General features: G+C 43.3%; 1 protein-coding gene across 8 annotated transcripts in view; it reads left to right on the top strand.

Annotated features, from left to right (window-relative positions):
• Window positions 1-22,878, top strand: part of LOC140729106 (amyloid-beta A4 precursor protein-binding family A member 1-like) — a 174,307-nt gene that overhangs the window by 101,057 nt on the left and 50,372 nt on the right. For 7 of the 8 annotated variants that reach the window (XM_073048512.1, XM_073048504.1, XM_073048509.1 and 4 more), the window contains one exon: window positions 13,079-13,183. In XM_073048512.1, the coding sequence (XP_072904613.1) occupies window positions 13,079-13,183 (105 nt within the window). The remainder of the gene's footprint in view (window positions 1-13,078; window positions 13,184-22,878) is intronic. The other variant, XM_073048511.1, reaches the window with a different exon arrangement.

Genomic DNA, 22,878 nt, shown 5'->3' with positions numbered 1-22,878 from the left:
CTGGGATTTGAAGATCTGAGTTATAGGGAAAGGTTGAATAGATTAGTATTTTATTCCCTGGAGCATGGGAGAATGAGGTGAAATTTGATAGAGGTGTACAAAATTATGAAGGGTATAGATAGGGTAAGTGCACGCGGGCATTTTTTCCACTGAGATTGGATGAGACTAGAACTAGATTATTATCAGTTTAGGGTGAAAGGTGAAATGTTTAAGGGGAACCGGAGGGAGAATTTATTCACTTGGAGAGTGCACTAAAGATGCATTAAATTAAATTTTAATCAACAACTTGTGTCTCCAGGTCACCAGCTTTGGTTTCTGGGGTACCAGTTCAGCAACTTGGCAATCTAACTGTTGCATTCTGCACCCTGTTCAGTTTTTAATAGTCATTTGAGAATGATTCTGAGTTCAAGGTATTCTGCTCCAGACATTTTGAGTGAACCTTAGTCCTGGCCAGCTGTCACCTGCACGCTGATATTCAATGGCTAATTTTAACGTGCTCCTGGGCATCTGCTAGTATTAATAATATATGAGCTGTTCCTCAAAGGAACTGCAGTCTCTCCTTTCACCCCCTGTTGTGATATGAAATTGGCTGCTGGAGGCAGTACAGTAATACAGCATCGCATCACCACCTGATAACTTTTTGCAGAGAATTGCCCACAACCTTCCAGCTCAGAAACCGGCTGCAAAAAAAAACGCAGCTTGCTGGATGAATGCAGCCAGTCATGAAGCAGTTGGGGAAGGAAAAACTAGTCAGCGTTTCAGGGCAGGGGCTGTTGTTGGAACTGGGGGGGGGGGTGCAAGAGCAGAGAGGGTATAGTTTTCAAAACAGGGCTGATGAGGGGAGGGGTGTGTGGGATGAAGGGCGAGTACAATGACTCACTCCTTCCGCAAGTACTATTTTTTAAAATGTGACACGCCTTCCCCCCCCCCCCCCAGTTCTGAGGAACAGTCAGTGACCTGAAACATTCACTGATTTCTCCTTCCTCAGATGCTGCCTGACTGGCTGAGTTCTTCCAATATATCAGTTTTGTTTCAGATCCCAGCATCTGCAGTTATATTTGTTTCCTGCAGAAACTGGCTATTAGGTGTCACTGGCCTCTTCCAGTGTTTTATGTTTGACAGAAGCCCTATCTCACTACTGCATGTCTCCCGATCGGTATATTGTCCTAGATAAAAGGGTTAAAAACAATGACAAGTGTCATTGGTCGCTTACAATACACAGTTAAATTGCCAACAGTTCTGGGGTTAAATGGAGAAATATATGTGAAGTTGTCCACTTCCTTATCAGGGTGTTGTGTGATGTGAGGGGAACTTGGAGACTGCCACCTTCCTGTGTGCCTGTTGCTGCTTTTGCCCTCATTGATGCAGCAGTGCTGTCAGTCTCTACTGAAGCTGGGAGAGGAGATACTAAGCAGACATCACGGACTGCGGTACCAGAAAGGGAAGATATTGAAAGAACAAGAGCATATCGTTTCTCTGTCTCTTCTCGTGCTCAAAATCATTTTTGCATGCACTGAAATACTTTTGTGTCATCATTAATATACAAAATGAGATTTGTGCAGTGTGTCCTCCTGCAAAAAGCCACATGATTATCAGCTTTCACTGGTTGAGAGATAAATATTGGCTTATGATTCCCCTGCTCCTGAAAGACATAGTGCTTTGGCAATGTTGTACCACCATCTGAGAGATCACACGGGAATTTGGTATAGTTATCAGCTGAACAAAGATGCGTCTGACTATACTGAGAGTGTCCACGTAGATTCCAGGTTTGGATCTTTGTGCAGGGAGGGCTTGACCCCGTGCACAATCAATTTGAGCATTTGCTTAAGATGTTATTTTCTTTGCTATTAAAACAAGCAAGGCCCCGCTCTGGTGATAACTTTAGTCAGGGTGTTGTTCGGTTTTAAACCCAGCCAAGTTATGCTGAATTAATAACAGTCATAATCATAGATTACTACAGCACAGGAACAGGCCCTTTGGCCCATCTAATCCAGGCTGAACTGTTATTCTGCCTGGTCCCATTGACCTGCACCTGGACCATAGCCCTCCATATCCCTCCCATCTATGTACTTATCCCAGCACCCTCCGACATTCCTCCTCAGGATCCCCTTAAATATTTCAACTTTCACCCTTTACCTATGACCTCTAGTTCTAGTCCCAATGATCCTTGGTTTCTTTTGAGGAGGTCATAGGGAGGTTAAATTTCTTCAGTCTGGATTGTGTGAGATATGTCTTAATTGTATTTCCACCACAGAATAAAATGGATTGCATCTAATCTCATGAGGTCAATGCTTATGTGCCCAGAGCTTGTGAATATATTTCAGAAAGAGATGGCACCTTGGGAAGAAATGGACAGCAGGAATGTTTTTGATGAAATCCCAACTTTTTTTAAGATTGGGGAGGCTAAGTAAATATTTCTGGTGGAGGGGTTTACAGGGTTATCTCCCATGCTCTTTTGACAAATTTTGAACCTTGCAGTCTGCAAATCTTTGTACGCGTCCAAATTTCCTCCACCCACTTCTGAACTTGTCGTGCAATCCCTTTCATCCATCTCCCAGATCAATGCTGAGAGGATTCTGGCTCACTAAGTATGAGATTTGATATTCTCGTCCTACAAGGCCACCTCTATTCCTGTCTCTCTAGCCCTTCCACACTCCTGAGATTCTCTAATTCAAGCCTCTTTTACACTTCTGTATCTTTCACTCCCCCACTGGCAGCTGTGCCTTCAGCTGCCGTGACACTAACCACTGGAATTCCCGCCCTAAAACCCTCTGCCTTTCTCCTTTTTAAAGACCTACCTTAGTTATCTGACCTGATATCTCCTTATATAGCTTGGGGTCAAATTTAGTGGGGAGTACTGTAATGTAATGGTGCTTGTTGTATAACCGAGGAGGCACAAGATATCAAGTGATATTAAGATGCCAGTTAGTGGCTCTAAATGAATGTAAGATGGGAAAAAAAGGGAGGAAGGAAGTTCTGTTTGATGAGTTTTGAATTGGGTGTGATATAATATAGAGTGAGTCTAAGCTGTTTTATGTGCAGTGAATTTTTAGAACTCTTTTACAACTTTGGGGCACCCTAAAGTACTTCAAGGCATGTTAAATGTGGAGACTTTCTACAGGTGGCAGCCAACGTGTGCTTGGCATCCTCTCACAAAGAGAGGTGTAAAGAGTAGCCAGATCATGTGGATTGAGAGATGACCATTAGCCCAGAGCAGTCTGGAGAACTCCCCCCCCCCCCCCCCCCCCCCCCGCGAGTGGCTGCTGGCCTATCTACAGTCAGTTAAGAGAGCAATCTGTGCTTCAGTTTAGCGCCTCATTTGCAAGGCCTTCACTGGAGTGTCTCAGTGGGTTTGAGGTTGACATGCTTCTGCCTCGGGTGGACAGCACAGTCAGCTTGAAGGCCCTGAACTTCGCTGAATACCTGAACAGGCTCAGGAGCTGCCACACCCCTCCTGCCTAGTATTTGAGACCCAGTACATTTTGTGTTTCATTTGGACGGGGCAAAGGTAGGACAGGGTGGTTGAGTGAAAAATTATAGTGCTTTTGATCAGCAAATCCCATTGGGGATCAGCTATTTTGCATAGGGTGTTATGCAATGATTCAGACTTTATTAGAGTTTAAGGTAAAGGAAACCTTGGAGGAAATTCATCTTGCATTTTGAGAAGGAGAAGCTAAAGTCATTTGATCTGTAATAGTGATACAGTAGAGTGAAGGGAATTACAGAGGCATGAGAGAGAAACTGGCCAAAATTGATTAGAAGGGAACACTAGCAGGGATGAAGGCAGAGCAGCAATGGCTTGAATTTCTAGGAGCAATTTGGAAGGCACAGTATAGATACATCTCAAAGAGGTAGTAGTATTCTAAAGGCAGATGCAACAATGGCTAACAAACGAAGTCAAAGCTAACATAAAAGCTAGAGGAGGCATATAATAGAGTAAATATTAGTGGGAAGTTAGAGGAGTAGGAGCTTTTAAAAACCAACAGAAGGCAACAAAAAATCATGAAGAAGGAAGATAGAAAATGAATGTAAGCCAGCCAATAATATTAAAGAGGATACAAAAAGTTTCTTCAGATATATAAATTGTAAAAGTGGGACGAGAGTGGATATCAGACTGCTGGAAAATGATGCTGAAGAGGTAGTAATTGGGGAAAAGAAAATGGTAGATAAACTGAATAAGTATTTTGCATCAGTATTCACTGTGGAAGACACGAGCAGTATGGTGGATGTTCCAGGTGTCAGGAGCATGAAGTGTGTGAAGTTACCATTACTAGAGAGAAACTTCTTGGGAAACTGAAAGGTCTGAAGGTCGATAAGTCACCTGGACCAGATAGTGTACACCCCAAGGTTCTGAAAAATGTGGCTGTAGTGTGGAGACATTAGTAATGATCTTTCAGGAATCAATGGAGTCTTGCGTGGTTCTGGAGGACTAGAAGATTGCAAATGCCACTCCCCTGTTCAAGAAGAGAGAAAAGCAGAGGAAAGGAAGTTACAGGCCATTTAGCCTGACCTCAGTGGTTGGGAAGATGTTGGAGTCGATTTATAAGGATGTGGATTCGGGGTACTTGAAGGCACATGATAAAATGGTTTCCTTAAGGGAAAAACTTGCCTGACAAATCTGTTGGAATTCCTTGAAGAAATAACTAGCACGATAGACAACAGAGAGTCAGTGGATGTTGTCTACTTGTGCTTTCAGAAGTCCCTTGACAAGGTGCTGCACATAAGAGGGTTTAACAATAAGAGCTCATGATATTATAGGGAGATGCTAGCATGGATAGAGCATTGTGTGATTGGCAAGAGGCAAAAAGTGGAAATAAAGGGAGTCTTTTCTGGTTGGCTGCCAGGTACTGGTGATGTTCCACAGAGTCTGTTGAGACCACATCTTTTTACATCATATGTCCGTAATTTGGATGACAGAATTGATGGCTTTGTGGCCAAGTTTGTGGATGGTACAAAAATAGGTGGAGGGGCAGGTAGTTTTGGGGAAGCAGAGTGTCTACAGAAAAACTTAGATGAGAATGGGCAAAGAAATGGTAGATGGAATACATTGTCAGGAAGTGTATGGTCATGCACTTTGGTAGAAAAAAATGAAAGGGTTGACTATTTTCTAATTGGAGAGAAAATTCAAATGGGGAGCGGTTGAAACCCTTCCTGTTCTGCTTGCGGGACAGGTTTCAGCCACTCCAACACCCTCCTGGCCCACCACTCTGTCCACACTGGTAAGTGGCCTTTCACATCCCCTTATTGCGGAAAGGGTTTCTCCTGCTGGCTCACCACCCCGCGGAGGGTAAGAAAAGTCCCCTCGTCTGCATTGAGTGTGAGTAGGATTCAGCCCCTCCTCCAGCCTCCTGGGGCACCAGGCTGACCAAGTGAAGGAGAAACACTCTTAGTGACCTGGTCAGCCAGCTTGCTGGAGCAGCAGGCCATCCTTGGCAGGGTGAAATCCTTAACCTGCTCTGAGTGTGGCAAAGGCTTCGCCTGCTCTGCTATTCTGCTGCAGCACCTGGCCTTCCACCCTGGGGAGAGGCTCTTCACCGCAAGAGGGGAATCTCCCTGATCTCAGGCCTGCTGAGACGTGTTGATGTCGGTCCCCCCCACAGTGACCGATGAGAACGGTCAGCTGATTTGGTCCTCCCCCTCCTGCGAGGGTGGCAGATTCATGCCACGGAGCAGCGCCTTATCCGCCCCAAGCTAGGGACTGGACAGTCCTGGTCAGCTGAGGGATTCCCTCAGCCCTTCGTTCCAGCACCCACTCCTGTGGAGCGCATTGCATCCCTGTGTGGGAACCTGGAGGTAGCAGAATGAAGAGAAAGGGAAAGCTGCCCAACAAACACAAGTACACTAGTCTGAAATGGGCCCAATGGGACGAAGGGCTTGCCCTTGCATTGTGCAACCCATGACCCTCGGTCGTTGATTATTATTAGACTCGGAAGTGGAGCCCACTTCACCCACATGGGACAGCGCGTGGAGTCTTACTACATGGAAACAGGCCCGATGGCCCGTCACTTCAGTGGTACCTGTCCAGTCTCCATTTTCTCTAATCCCAATACAACGCTGACCAACCAAGGTTGGTCCTGATAGTTCTGTAACACTATGGGAGTGTCTGACCCCATCACACCCACAGGAGGTACAATTGAAGGTGCAACCCTCCTCTCTGATCCTTGCTACACCTCATACCTCTCCTGGGATCCATACTGCAAGGATTGATCAGTGAGGCTGGTAGCAGTGGACTCATTTTGGATGATTTTTGAGGTTCATGTTGCATGTGTTCCCGGATTCTGGTTACTGTTTTTGAGCAGTTTCATCAGGGCAATCGATGCGGACTGGGGCGAGTTGACGAAGAGTGGTCCTGTTATATTGGTCAGAGTTATAATCTGTATACATACTTTGATAAAAGATGTAACACCTTAAGGTATAGGAGCAGAAGTAGGCCATTTGGCCCATCGAGTCTGTTCCACCATTCAATCATGGGCTGATCCAATTCTTCAGTTATCCCCACTCCCCTGCCTTCTCCCCATACCCTTTGATGCTCTGACTAATCACGAACTTATCTATCTCTGCCTTAAAAGCACCCAATGACTTGGCCTCCACAGCTGCTTGTGGCAACAAATTCCACAGATTTACCACCCTCTGACTGAAGTAATTTTTCCGCATCTCAGTTCTAAAAGGACGTCTTTCAATCCTGAAGTCATGTCCTCTTGTCCTGGGCTCCCCTACCATGGGAAATAACTTTACCATATCTAATCTGTTCAGGCCTTTTAACATTCAGAATGTTTCTATGAGATCCCCCCTCATTCCGCTGAACTCCAGGGAATACAGCCCAAGAGCTGCCAGATGTTCCTCATACAGTAACCCTTTCATTTCTGGAATCATTCTCGTGAATTTTCTCTGAATCCTCTCCAATGTCAGTATATATTTTCTAAAATGTACTTTGAACTTTGAACTATGAGTCCCCACCTATGACTCTCTCCAACCTCCTTAAATCTAAGCCCCTCATGATCTTCTAAAGCCACTATCTGGTCCCACCTCCCCCCGTCTCTGCCACTTTGGGGAAAACAGTCCTGACCCATCCAGTCTAAACGTGAGGCTTCCTGTTTGAAGCTCCTTGAGTTGTCCTTCTTTCAGCCATAATTGATCAACGCTCAAAGTCCATCTGTGTTACTCATAAGGCTGCCTGTGCTCAGATGAACTCTGGCTGGTCAAGTCTGAATTTCAAGGATTTACCTGTTTTTTTTTCCTCTTTATTTGGCCGGTCCTCATCCTTCCCTCTTGTACTCATAGAAAACAAAAATACAGCACAAGGACAGGCCCTTCAATTCTATGCTGAACATGACGCCACATTAAAGTAAATCCCTCCTGCCTGCATATACGGTTGGCTCTCCTTAACCGCGAGCTCCGCATCTGCGAATTCAACCACCCATGAGTCGTGAAAACCCGGAAGTGCTCTTCCAGCACTTGTTGTTCGAGCATGTACAGACTTTTTTTTCTTGTCATTATTCCCTAAACAATGCAGTATAACAACTATTTACATAGCATTTACATTGTATTAGATATTATAAGCAATCTAGAGATGATTTAAAGTATACGGGAGGATGTGTGTGGGTTATCATGGATTGGGATCAAAGAAAATCGGAAGTTCTCTCACTAAGTCGGAACAGGTGCATCCAATATTATTTAGCGTCAGTTAGTCAAACATTTGTCTTAGTATATAGTACATATTTTACCTTTCTATGCATATAAAACAGTTAAGAATGTATGTTTCAGCGCGGGGCTCGAGAGTTCGATCCAGTGACAGACCGCTATTGAGTGCACTCTCAAACGTGCTGGGTTGATGCGGAAGATCACAGACACAAAACCCCAAAACCCAATAATTAAACCACTGCGTTGCTTAGTAATAATTGTAGCTTTCATCGGGGCAGGGCCTTTCTCAATTTATCCTTTAAAATTGTTCCGATTGTTGACTGACGTTGCCTAATGATTTTCCAGTGACCGATGACATTTCACCTCTTTCTAATCGCTTTATTATTTCCACTTTATTTTCAGTAGTGATCGTGATTATTTCCATGAACAGAAACACTCTGGATTCAGAGCTCTTGACGCCAGGTCCTAATGTCTACTGCACTGAGACAGGTTAAATAAGGTCTGGGGTTCTGCTGGGTCCTAAGGTCCACCGATTGAGACAGGTTGAATAAGGGACTTGAGCATCTGTGAATTTTGGTATCCGCGAGGGGTCCCGGAACCAATCCCTCGTAGATAAGGAGGGCCAACTGTAATCCATCTCCCTCCGTTCCCCACATGTCAACTTGTCTGTCTACAAGCTTTTTAAATGCCACTTCATCTACTTCCATATCTGGCAACCATTCCAAACACCCTCCACTCTGTCTGAAGAAACTTGCTTTAGATACCCCCTTTAAACTTTTCCCGTCTCACCTTGAAATTTTTTGCTCTAGTATTTCACATTTATACTCTGCGGAGGTGGGGCGGAGAGGACTGTCTGCCCTATCTATGCCTCCCATAATTTTATAAACCTCTTTCAGGTCTCCCCTCAACCTCTGCCACTCCTGAGAAAACAACCCAAGTTTCTCCAAGAGTGAACGTGAGGAGATGTTTCCTATAGTGGGTGAGTGTAGCACCAGAGGGCACAGCCTCAGAATAGATGGACATTCATTTAGAACAGAGATGAGGAATTTCTTTAGCCAGAGAGTGGTGAATCTGTGGAATTCATTGCCACGCATGACTATGGAGGGCAAGTCATTGAGCATATTTCAAGCAGGGCTTGATAGGTTCTTGATTAGTCAAGGTGTCAAAAGTTATGGGGAGAAGGCAGGAGAATAGGATTGAGAGGGAAAATAAATCAGCCATGATGAAATGGCGGAGCAGGTGCAATGGGCCAAATGGCCTAATTTTGTTCCTATGTCTTGTTAAAGGGTACATTGGTATTGCCTCGGAGAGGAATATTTAGAACATAGGATAGTATAGCACCGGAACAGGCTCGTTGGCCCACAATGTTGTGTCAAACTACTAAAGCTAATGACACCTAGTCTTTTCTCTCTTTACTTGGTCCTTATCCTTCCATTCTCTGCACATCCATATGCCTATTAAGAGCCTCTAAAAACACCTTTAGAAAACTTAGGAGATGCATATCTTCACCTAGAAGTTAGTGAATTAATGGAATTCCCTTTCTAAGAGTGCCTTAGATACTCAGTGGCTGGGTATTTTGAGGACAATTCAATGTATTTTTGGATACTATGGGACTTGGGATTAATGCAGGAGGTGGTTCTCATGTAGACGATCAGCCAAGATCTTATTGGATGGCGGGCCAGGCATAAGGGGTTGATTACATCCACTGGTTTCTGTTTCTTGTGTTCTTAAATTGTCCAGTACAGCATGACAGGTACATAGATGTTAGTGCAGGGGGAGTGGGATTTCCTAAATATCTTTCAAAGCACTGACACTCAAGCATTTGGCTGGATGGTCTCATTTCCTGCTACAAAACACATTGGTCTACTGAGGCACTCCAGTGAATAGGAACAGGCAACGGCATTCATTGCTGATCTTGTGTCTCGCCTCTGCTTTCCCGCCCTTCCCCAAATCTTTTGACTTTCCTGAAGTACCAAAGGATATTGATCTCAGTTTTGAAGTACTCATTGACACCTTGGGCATCTCAGGCTATTCCAGAGTGGGTTCCAACCAAGTGAAATATTTTTGGTGTAATGAGGGAATGTGGCAGCTAATTTGTGTACAGCAGTACTCTGAAAAAAGAGACTATTGACTGGATAATTTTGTTCATTGATGTTGGCTGAGGAATAAGCATGACCAAGAAACCAGCTCTTTTATGCTCTGGGATATTCGCACCTGAGCTGACAGGGCCTAACTTGATGTGTTGCCTGGTCACTGCTCCCACCTTACTGCCCTAGGTGTCAACGCATAATGATTCCCACAGTGGGAGTTGAACTCATAACTTTGTGATTTGGAACCTTCGGGCAGAGCTCTCACCAACTCTCCTGTGAGTGCTCTGTGCGTTTTGTCAGTCCGTTTCCTGTTAACCCCTGATCAACTGAGCTTTTCCTAAAGAATTCTTCGTAACTACTACAGTGGGACTGACCTATCACAGGGCAGCATAGTGGTGAAGTGATAGCATAATGCTGTTACAGCATCAGCGATCAGGGTTCTATTCCCGCCACTGCTTGCAAGGAGTTTGCACGTTCTCCCCATAATTGAGTGGGTTTTTCTCGGCTGCTCCGCTTTCCAAAGACACGTAGGTTTGGATTAAAAAGTTGTTTATGCTATGTTAGAGCTGGAAGCATTCCCAGCACAATCCTCACTGCTTTGATTTGACGCAAACGACATATTTCACTGTACGTTTCAATGTTTTGATGTATTTATGACAAATAAACCTAATACTCAAAAAAATCTTTACCTTTAGAGTGCAGTAATAACTAATGGTTTATGCTGTTTCTTCACCTTCTTTGGAATCTGGGTAGCTTTCAAAGCTGCTCCTTAGAATGCTTGAAGATTAATTCTTGCTTCTAGGTTGGACCTTGTTGGTTGAATAAATTTGCTTTTTATTAAACGCAGCAGGAGAACTAGTGATAGGGGCTTCTTCCAAGTGCAATTTCAAGAACAAATTCAGCTCTAGAAATGTTTTTTCCCAGGGACACACATTACTCTAACTGTTCCATATCAGAAATTAAGTGGACTTGTCAAATATGACAATTTGCATTTATCAGATGATTAAAGTGATTGCTGATTTGTTCGTCATCTTTGTTCGGCACTTTTTCCAATCTATCCTTTATTCATGATGCTGTCAAATGAGCTGCACTTTAAATAATTGAGGAAGTGTTTATGGGTCGTGGTAGAATGGGATTGAATTGAGAAGCCAGCAACAGAAGTAAAAGAATAACTTTATTGCTTTGTTGAAACCAAAAATTCAATCCAGTGGGTTGCAACTGTGGTGTTTTGATATCTAAATTGTGTTTGAGAAAATGAGGCATGATGTGGGCAGTGCTCAGATCAGTTGAGTGGCAAATTCTGAAAGTGACACTGACTTTTCAAGCTCAATCCTCTATACATTATTAATTAAACATTTGTGTATGCTGTGCTTGCCTTGGTAAATATGGAAGCTAATTATAATCATACAAAGACTTTGACTTTATGTTTGAAGGTTGGTCCCTCTTCACCCACCTGGATATGAATAGCTTTTAGATCTGCTGGCTTACATGTATCACAAACAAGAGGAGGTCTGCAGATGCTGGAAATCCAGAGCAACACACACAGAATGCTGGAGGAAATCGGCAGGACCTATTGAAAAGAGAAAACAGTCGACATTTTGGGCTAAGACCACTCATCTGGACCTGAAATGTGCACTGTTGACTCTTCTCCGTAGATGCTGTCTGACCTGCTGAGTTCGTCCAGCATTCTGTGTGTGCTGCTTTACATGTAGCACAGCTCTGTTTAAAGTTGCAATACCAACCCCCCCCCACGTCTCTTAAAGACTTACAGCCTCCCGCAATCGTTTACTGCAGTGTCATTAAATAGAATTTCAAACTGAAAGTCAAACTTGAGTTTATTGTCATATGCGCAAGTACATTTATAAAGCTTACTTGCTGAAATGTCCCAGACACACAGCATTCATAAGAAAAATATAAATTAAACCTAAGTTGTACACAATTTTTACAAGAAAGTCACAGCAAAAATGGTTGTATATTAACGACAGGGTGAAAACCTTAATGAGCAAGGGAGGCTATGGGGAAAAGTAACCTGGTATATCTATAGTGCCTTCTACAACCTCTCAATGTCTTGAAGCACTTTACAACCAATGGAGTATTATTTGTCAAAGGAAGCATAACACTGTGTTCCCCTCATTTATTTTAAGGTAGTCAATTTCAGAATGATGTGCAGTGGATAGCACACTTGCCTATACATCTCACTGCAGCCAGGCACACCCCCACGGTATTGGAAGGTGTCTGCTGAACTGCCGTTCTGATGAGTTGTTAGACATGGGCCTTGTCTTCTCTTGCAGTGAGATGTGGAAGGAATCCTATCTCCCTCTTGGAGAGAAGAGGGGCATTCTGCTCAGTCAGTACCGCCTTGGTTTAGTTTTATCCTTTGATCCCGTTACTGTTTATTGGAGCTTGCTTTGTGCTAATTGGTTTCTATCTCGAAGAGAAATGTGCCTGCTGAAAGGGACCTTGAGGATGACCTGAAGAAGTGAGAAGTGTTGTCTAAGCAACTTGTTTTAAACTGGTTAGTCAGCAACCATTGCTAGAGGTACAGAGTTTCATGATGAATGGCCCTTGTAGCTGATTTCACTCTGTTTCTCTCCCCACAGTTACACGCTGTGTTTCCAGCGTTTGCCGTTTTAATTTCCAAATCTCACGGAGGCATGTTGTTGCTTTTCTGAATCACTTTGCCTCCATCAGTTAGCATGAGAGGTTGCCACGGCGTTAAAGCCAATGAAAGCTGATAGGTTCAGGATATCTTGTTACGATCTTCACTATGCACTCGGTGATGCTGGATAACTCTGAGCCGACCCTGGTGCTCTGCACACGTTGACTGAATGTAAGGCAGAGATATCAGGAGGCAGGATTGTGAAAGACAGTAGGAAGCGAGGCTCTTCAACTGGAATCATAATGGAAAACTTCTGGATGTATCCGGTAAATTATCAGGATGAAGAGGTTCGTGTTGTAATTAATACACTGACTTAAAAGCACTGTATGTTTTAGAAGTTGTTTACCCGGCATTTACTTTTCCCTGCTAATCAAATTGTTTATTCCTTCTTATTAAGACTATAAGGGAACAAGTTTTCTCAAGAATTAAGGAGGCAAATAATATTGAGCTTCATGTTTTTTTGGGCATGTTGGATACATTTTGTCAGATTGTTGTGTGGCATGTTATAACTATGTCCTTTGGGTTTAACTCCTGTGGAGATTATAAAAGAGTGAAATCACTTTGGGTTTCAAGAGAGAGAAAGTAGCTTCCTCGGTTGTTTTAGGCTCTTGTCTTCTCCAGAAGTAGTTTGCATTGTGACCAAACTTTTGAAAACATGTTTCTTTCTCTCCCAACTCCCTGCCTTTAGCAGTCATCCTCACCAGGGTCGTCATCTCCCCGAGGTGCAGAGTCATCCATGACACAGCATCGAACAGACATTCATGACGCAGCAGAGACAGCAACGAATCGAGAGGTACACCCCGAATCTGGCAGCATATAACTTCTTTCACTGCCTCCCCTAGTCCTGCTCTTCCCAAGCTAACCTGATACATCCTGTGAAGATTTCATACCCATAAACTTCAAAAGTTTATGTATGTTAACCTTTTTCAATACTTGATGCCCTTAGAAAAACACATGAAAATGTTTTGCTTTCTTGTGCATCGATATTTGTGTTTAATTGTATTTAATCTAAGAGGTACTTAAGTTGGTCTTTATTTGCCAAAGCATTGGTGCAAGGTTATCTACCAGAGCATTAACAACTGGTGACAGACAGTAACTTCTACTAATTGATTGTTTTCCTCGTTACATCCACTTGCCCATGCTCCTCTTCTGAAGGAACTGTCTCCCTTATTGGAGTCAACTTTCACGGCAAGTAATTCTGTAGAAGTGGCTGTTTAATATAAGTAGACTTCCACAGGAAGTACCAAGTGCCTGGTCATTACATTAGATGTGTGTACACACATACACACACACACACACACACACACACACACACACACACACACACACACACACACACACACACACACACACACACACACACACACACACACACACACTTTTCTCGTTATTAGATGAGGCCTTGGGCAATTCTCTTAAGCAAGTACTCTTTGAATATTTCCAGTCTGTGATTGTAGCCTCTACTCAAATCAGCTGGTGAAGGACACAAAAGCATGAAGATGGGATCCTTCTGATCCCAGTTGCTTCAAGTTGGGAACAGTGCACAGCCATTGTATTTGCCCCTGGCTTTGTATTATTAAAGTCAATTTCCTCATTGACACTGGTTCTAACCATTACCATCAAATATCACCAGCACACTTGAGTAAATATATGATTAAAACATTGCAAAGACCTCCCATGGTGCAAGGGAACAAAGACAATTAAGTGTCTAGGAAACACCAGCCAGTTACATTAAGTCTATCCATAAACACACAATGGTCTATGGAATTCCTTCCCTTCTTCTCCACCTTTTTTTCCCCAGTACCGTTAAAACACAACAGAGGAAAAATCCTACTCAAAGACAGCTATGATCACACAAACTAGTTGAAGACACTTATTTATACTCAATGCCTGGGTTATATGTAGAAATGATATATCAGAGTCTGCGGTTTTTGGTGTTGGTGCTCTTAAGTGTGTGTTGTCCAAAAGCAAAGGGATTTCTTTTTGCTTCAAGTGAGTTGCTAGCCTGAAGTGGTTTGGTGGTGGGTTCAGATTACGGTTGAATTTGAGTTCAGTAGTTTAATAATTTGGTTTCTTCATAGCTTGCATGCTTGCTTGTTCTGTGAGAAAATCAAGTGATTGGAAATGCACCACTGTGTGTCTTGATGTATGTTCCTTATTACAAAGGCTGTAGGACAGACGGTGGTTGTATTTGCCCTGAAGCTCTTTGCTCTTTGAGCATAGCATCAGTCTAATGTATTTTTTCTTTTTTTTTAATCATTGCCTTCTCTATTAAAGGTCCAAGTAAGTATTTCTCATGTAATTGTAAAGGGCCCTTGAGTAATCGTTTTTCAACTTTTGCAGGAGTATTCTGACCAGAATCTGAGATGAATCTTTAATTTGAATTTGATTTGATCGTTGTGTTCATCTCTCTTTTCTTCTCCCTCCCCACCCCAACTACAGCCTCCTCCTACAACCCTCCGAGATCCCTATCAATCTCCGATCCTGATCTTTGTACAATGTGCAGATTTAAGCACACATTATTCGTAGCTATATCTTCAGTGGTTCTGGCTTGCCCCCCAGCCTCCTCAAACTCGTCGGCCTCTCCTCCATCAATCATGAGTTCAGTTTATCCATTGAGCAAGATCACTTGTCCAGGATCTCCATGACAACTTGACGCTTATATTTTTGTTTCCTGTGAAATTAAATAATGAAGCATTTTTTGGTTTGTGACTGGTGTCATAAAACTTCATTGCTCTAGTTAAAATCTTAAAATAATGAAAATAGAACCTATAAACATTAATTTCACATTAGTTAAAATTAACATTATCCTGTCTAGCCTTTGTGATTGTCCCACAAGTTGAGGTATTCTTGCCTTCTAGGTCTTTTTTATGTGGCTCTAGTCTCACACTAGGGTGTTGTCGAGTCACAGAGAACAGAAACAGGTCCAAAACAGTTGCTGGAAATCGAAAGTAACCCACATTAGAGAAGCAGACCCTTCCATCCCCCAACGCTATAGTATCCATTTACACTAATCTCATTTTATTCTATCAACTTCCCTTCCCTCAGCTACCACATTCATTTCCACTCCTGATGCAACTCACTATCCTCAGAACAACTCCCATCATATGGGATTGGGTAAGAAATTCCAACTTTGCCAGCAATGCCCATATTGCTGAAAATGAATCTACACTCGGGCAGATTTTGATGAAAAGAATGGTACACATGTAGAATGTTGGTGCTGACCGAATTAAATTAATGATGCTTAATTCCTTCTGACTGCACGTGGTCCATAGCCGTCCATTCCATGCATGTTTACGTGCCTATCTAAGTGACTCTTAAAGATACTATTATTAACAGTTACTAATAGATCTAAATTATATGCTTGCAATTGATTATGGACAAATTAATCTCAATAAGGAAATCAAGATTTTTAAAATTTCAAATAGAAATGAGTTGGTGTAATAATTTTCCAGAGTGGATAGTCCAGTTGTGTTTGTTCTTGAGAAGTGTGGTGCATGGCAGATCAGAAATGGTTGTATGGCCTTCTGGACAGGGGCCAGGTTACTGATCCCCAGCACAGTCGGCAATCTGATGCAGTCCTGCTGGTGGAGTGTAATACTCCATTATTCAATGTGGTTGAGTCATAGGAACAGTTTGTCTGTGTGAAATGAGGAGCTCTGCGTGTCAGCAGTACCGACTCCGTGCATGGACACACGCCAGCTACATCTGTGTTGGGAGTAAGGTAGAGTAAATATAGCTGGAGAAAACCTTTGTCTCCTGTTGTTCCCCAGGTTTGTTACTGCCAAAGTAATGCACTTGCTTATAACTGCTTTCTCTTCTTTCCTATCTTTGGCATACACATATCTGTCTTAGAAATTTATAGTATAGGAGGAGACCATTTAGCCCATCTTGTCCGTACTAAGCAAGGGAACAGTTTCATTAAGATCCCTTACAGCCCCCATTGGAGTTCAATCCGAATAATTGTGAGGCGATGGATTTTGGAAGGAGAAACCAGAAGGCTGAGTACAGGGTTAATGGTCGGTTACTTAAGAGTGCGGATGAACAGAGGGACCTTGGGGTTCAAATCCATACACCCCTCAAGGTCACTGCACAGGTTGATAGGGTAGTTAAGAAGGCCTATGGGATGCTAGGCTTCATTAATAGGGGGATTGAGTTCAAGAGTAGAGCGGTCATGTTGCAACTCTACAAATCTCTGGTGAAACCACACTTAGAGTATTGTGTTCAATTCTGGTCACCTCATTATAGGAAGGATGTGGAAGCTATGGAGAGGGTGCAGAGGAGATTTACCAGGATGTTGCCTGGATTGGAAAACAAGTCTTATGAGGCAAGGTTAGCAGAGCTGGGACTTTTCTCTTTGGAGCGTAGAAGAATGAGAGGAGACTTGATAGAGCTCTACAAGGTTATGAGAGGCATAGATAGGGTGGATAGCCTGTACCTGTTTCCCAGGGCATGAATAGCAAACACCAGAGGGCATATGTACAAAGTTAAGGGAGGGAAGTTTAGGGGAGACATCAGGGGTAAGTTTTTTATGCAGGGTTGTGGGTGCCTGGAATGACTTGCCAGGGATGGTGGTGGAGGCTAAAACATTAGGGGTATTTAAGAGCCTCTTGGACAGGCACATGGATGTTACTGGGTAGTGTGGGTTTAGTACTTTTTTTTAAAAGGATTATATGGGTCAGCACAACATCAGGGGCTGAAGGGCCTGTACTGTGCTGTAGTATTCTAGTGTCTAGCTGTAGATTTCAATGTACTGAGAGTTTTTTTTCTCTCAGTTTCTGATTTCCAGATAAATGCTACTTGATCTTTGGGTGGATTGTGCTGGCATTCTGGGTGAGACTGCAGATTCCCTCCTCCTCCTGACTCTGTGTAAGGCCTTCATTCACAGGTCAATTTGCTGTTCTATTCTCCCCAACCCCGCCCCCTCAAACGGTGGAACAGTCTATCCCTCAGTCTACGTTGTCATGGCCCTTACACTTCATTGTCTTCCGGCAGTGCTCTAACTTCCTCTGTAACCGTAAACACAATATTCTGCATTTTGTTTCTCTTTCCTGTTTGACCTACCTTGATGTATTTTTCTCTGGAAAGATGTGTCTGCAAAGTGGCATACAAACAAAGACTTATCATAGCATCTCAGTGCACGAATTGGGCCAAACTCAGTCCTACCAAGAGCCTGTAACAATATTGGGTTCAGGTCTGAGGTAAAATAGGGCCATTACCTTCAGCCTCTTTTTTATTTATCCACAGTAATCCCAGCAGATCCTTCTTGCTCAGTGTAATGAATATGCTGTACTGAGCTCTTTTTTACCCTCCTTTCACACCTTTCAAACAGCTCTTTATCTCACTTGCTGTCACAAGACTATTGAAAGTTCCCTGGTACAATAAATTGAAAACGAGACCTCACAATCTACCTTGTCATGACCTTGAACCTCTTTGTCTGTCTGCACTGCATTTTTTCTGTAACTATAACTCCATTCAGCCGTCTGTACAGTACTGCCTCAAAGTCAAAGTTGAGTTTATTCTCATATGCACAAGTATGCACATGTGTGCTGATGTGATGAAGGAATCTGTCTGGGTGGCAGGCAAAACCGTTTTGCACTGTATTTCAGTATATGTATATATAATAAACAAAGTTACCTCGATTGAGTGATTTTCATTGGGGGAAGGTAACCCAAAAATGCTGATCATATCAAATTAATAGAAGTAATGAGTGGATCTGGAGAGAGCAGTTTGCAGAGAGTCACCATGCTCTGGCTAAATTCAAGTTCAAGTTTAATTCTCATTCAACTATACACAAATATCTATCAATATAGACAAACGAAACAGCTTTACTCCAGGGCCAAGGTGCTGTCACAACAGTCATACACGGCACAAGGCACGTGTAGCACATATGAGGTAGCAGTAGAATACAATCGCACAAAAAAAGAATAGTCCATGTCCCTGAGTGTGTGAATGTTGCAGCAGTCTGCAGTGGAACAAATACAGCTTTGTCTTCTGCCAAGTGAACAGTGGGGGGCAGAACTGACTCTGGGACGCAGCACTACACCTCCGGCGCTCCGGTTTACCGCATTGACTCCACGTCTCTCCTGGGCGGCTGTAGACAGGACACTGGGACTTGAGGTGCAGTCCTCACTACGATCGAGGCTGCACAACTCCCCATTTGCTAATAAATCAGCAAAGCGGACTTGCAGCATTCCATGTTGACAATGTCCAATAGTGTCTTGCGATCACAATAGGAGTGACTAAAGTGATCACTCACTATTAGACTGCACACCGCTTTCGTGCACCAACTCCTCCCATGCTTCTCTGGCGCAGGCAGCAGCCTGATCTGCATCGTCCAGTTCCTTCAGTTTCTCTGCCAATGAGCAACTTGCTAACGGGGGAGACCTTCAGTACTTTAAGTTCTTAATGCCCCACAGGGCCTTGTGATTGTAAAAAAAATATATTTAACAAATACAATAACCTTTGACCCCGTAGAAGCAGCGGCATGAGAGTGTACCGCCATCTCACTGGAAATGTTACCATAAGCTGGTTAGTGAGGAGAGCTGATGCCATACATTGGCAGAATGGGCAGATGACTGGTAAAGCTAAAACAAGGCAGTAATAAATCACAACACAGGATGCCATTGAGGCTATCAGTCCCAATTGCTGGCGCCATGAGTCTCATCCAGTCTAGATAGTGCCAGTGAGCAACACTACCTCAGGTGACATCTTTCAGATGGCTCACAAAACTGTTTCTTCCACTTCTCTCACGTATTATTTTTCTTTTTACTGTGGTTCCGGTACTGTTGGAGCCTGCGATCTACAATTTGATGGTGTGTTTTCAGGCCAATTGAGTGATCTGGCTCTTTGCTGACCCCGAGAAGGTTTCAGGAGGCAAGAGGCCAAAAAGCTTAGAAATCCATGACTGGACTCCATTTCTCACTGATTAAGGCATTGAGGAAGATTGAAACATTGAGGTTATTGAGGAAGGCGAGCGAGTGTTCAGCACTGACTTCCAGCCTCTTGCTTGCTGGCTGCTAGAAGAAGGTGTCTCCGTGTGACAAGTCTTTCTCTCCCTCTCACTCACTGCTGCCAAGGGAAGGTCCCTGCATTCGAATGGTCTCTCTCTCTCTTTCTCTCTCGCTCTCTCCCTCTCCCTCTCTCCCTCTCTCTCTCTCACCCCCATCAGAGATGGTATCGAAGTTCTTTATCTGCGGTTTATGGATTGGAACTGTAGTTCAAATGGACTCTTTTGAACTTGTGTTTTTATTCTGTGTTTTCATGTGGTCTGTCTTGTTGCCATTTGCGCGATTTGTTTATTGCGCGTGGAGGGGCGACGTTCTTGTTGCCATTTGCGCGATTTGTTTATTGCACGTGGGGGGGCGATGTTCTTGTTGCTATTTGCGCAGTTTGTTTTTTTGTGCATGGGGGATTGATGTTTTTCTTTGAATGGCTTCCATGGTTTTTATTGTTTTGTGGCAGTCTGGAGAAGATGAGACAAATCTCAGAGTTGTATCTGTATACATACTTTGATAATAAATGTACTTTGAACTCTTCCTCTACCCCACCTTATTTTGCTATATCCTTACAACACATTCACTCTTGCATGTTTTACAGCTCCTCCAATTCTTTAATCATTTAACTACACCAAAGTAGTTTATTAATCTACTGCCACATCTTTGAGAGATGAGAGAAAACAGGACATGCACGATACACTGACCGCTCCCGAGTTTAGGATTAAACCAGCTCATCTGAGTACAAATACACCAACCAATGGAAATTCCAGACAAGAGACGACAGACGCTGGAATCTGGACAGGCTCAATGGGTCAGGCAGCATCTGTGGAGGGAAACGGACAGTCAGTGTTTTAGGTCAAGGCACCCCCTTCTCACGCACACATTCCTCCCACTGGTTGCCCTTCCCAGCACTCCCCTCTGCCTTCCCACCTCGCTGCCTTTGTTCCACACTGCACCCTCCTTTTATCACCTTGGAGTGATGGAATCGTGGGCGCCACGATAGCATAGCGCTTAGCGCGACACTATTACAGCTCAGGGCATCAAAGTTCATTTCTGGGGTCACCTGTAAGGAGTCTGTACGTCCTTCCCGTGGAATGCATGGGTTTTCTCTGGGCCCTCCAACTCCTCCCACAGTCCAAAGGTGTACCGGTTGGTAGGTTAATTGCTCATTGTAAAGTGTCTCGTGTGAGGAGGATTAAATCTGCGATTGCTGGGTGGAGCAGATCAAAAGGCCGCAAGGGCCTGTTCCACACTGCATCTCTAAATTTAAAACAAAATCGTCTACTGTTTGTCAGTCCTGTCTATTGTCTCCTAGTTTCCAGTGCTAATTACACTTTCCCCTCCCCTATTTGCCTATTACATAAGAACATAAGAAATAGGAGCAGGAGTAGGCCATCTGGCCCATGGTCCGCTGTTCAATAAGATCATGGCTGATATGGCCATGGACTCCTCTCCGCTAACCTGCCTTTTTCCCATAACCTCACCCCCTTGTGTGGATATGCCTATCACCCAGCAGCCCTTGCTGCACCCTCTTTATAGTGCCTATCAGACCAGATGAAGGGTCTCGGCTCAAACCATCTCAATTGTCTATTTCCCTCCACAGATACTGCCTGACCTGCTGAGCTCCTCCAGTGCTGTCAATAGAGGTTGCAGTGCAGGTTAGTAAGGCCATAAACATGGCTAACCAAGCATCAGGGCTTATAACCAAGGGAGTGAATTGAAAAATGGGTAAATTGTGCTAATCCAGTATCGAGCCTCCGTTAGACCAGACGATGAAAATATAGAGGTACTGGAGAACATGAAGGAACTATCTACAATGAAGATGACCAGAAATGTATAATACAATGCAGTACTAACCAAATGGGGTCTCATTTCTCTGAAGGAAAGGAGGCCGGTAGGTGATACTTAAATTGATGAACTGGGCTAAAGGGCTTATTTCTCTGCTGTATAACTCTACTGAAAGATTTTGATTGAATGGAATACAGCAAGAATGTGTGGAAGACCAACACTAGAAGCTATCAATGCAAGTTGGTCACTAGGAAATTCAGTCAGGAATAAGAAAACATTTCCCTGCCCACACAGTAATGAGAATAAGCAACTTGCTACTACAGGAGTTGGTAGCTATGATTACTATGGATGCATTTAAGAGGAGGTTAGACAAACTGATGAGGGCGAAGGGAAAGGTGTTACACTCACAGAGACAGATGAGGAAAGACAGGAGGACATTCAAGTGTAACATGACTGGTTGGGTTGAATAGCCTGTTGTTATACAAGTGCATAATTTTATGTAAGCACAATATCACGTTGGTGTGGAAGATTTGCAGAGACGGCATTCAAGTTGGTTAGAGAACTGTCAGAAAGAGCAGATTGCTGCAACAGAGCTGACCTGTCCTTTTTACCAGCCACTGATCATCAGCCCTTCTCCCCTCTCAGCCCATTCTTTCAGTCGCTTCCCCAAGGGTGATGTTGGAGCCATTCAGGGCTCAGACTCTGTGTGGAGTGAGGGAAACGGAGTTACTATTTTCAGTCAGTTAACTTCATCAGAGCTGGAACAGTTTAGAGATGTAACTTTTTTAAAGAACATGGTAAAACGTCAAAGCGTGTTGCCTTATTCATTGTTGAGTTCAGCGTCAATAAGTAAGAGGCAAAACCTCTTGAAATTTGTTGCACCAAGGGAGACTGGAAGTAAAGGCCATCCATTAATGTTGGTACGGTGCTGTAATGTTCTACCATCAGGTAGTCACTAAAGTTCAATAGGGAATTGAAGAGAAATCTTATTTCTAGAGTGTGATGAGAACGTGAATCTCCCACCCATGGAGAGTGGTTGAGATGAATAGCCAAGATGTATTTCAGGGAAACTAGATAAAGCATCTCTATTGCTTGTAGAGGAGAAATGGATGGAGGAATTCCATAATGGAGTGATGGGACCTTCGAACAAACCAGAAACTCTGACATTGTAAGTTGGCCTTTTAAAGTGATTGAGTTATAGAGTCATAGAACGCTATAGCACAGAAACAGGCCCTTCAGCCCATCTAGTTCATGCCAAACTATTATTCTGCCTAGTGCCATCGACGTGCAACTGGGCCCATACACTTCCCACCCATGTACCTATCCACATTTCTCTTCACCCAGGACATGCCCTCTTCGCATTGTTACCATCAGCAAGTAGGTACAGGAACATGAAGGCACACACTCAGTGATTCAGGAACAGCTTCTTTCCCCTCTGCTATCAGATTTCTGAATGGACATTGAACCCATGAACACTACCTTACTACTTTTTTTTAAAAAAAAATTTGATTTCATTTTTTGCACTACTTATTTAAGTGAATTATTTTATATACACACAGTAATTCAGAGGTTTTTTTCTGTTTTATAATGTATTTCATTGTACTACTTCTGCAAAGTTAACAAATTACATGATACATGCTGGTGATATTAAATCTGATTCTGATAAATGTTGAAATTGAGTCTGCATCTCGCACTTCTGGCC

The sequence above is a fragment of the Hemitrygon akajei genome, chromosome 6 (assembly GCF_048418815.1).
Source record: "Hemitrygon akajei chromosome 6, sHemAka1.3, whole genome shotgun sequence".
Classification (NCBI taxonomy): domain Eukaryota; kingdom Metazoa; phylum Chordata; class Chondrichthyes; order Myliobatiformes; family Dasyatidae; genus Hemitrygon; species Hemitrygon akajei.
The sequence above is the reverse complement of the archived record's forward strand: the minus strand, read 5'-3'. Positions and strand labels throughout refer to the sequence as shown.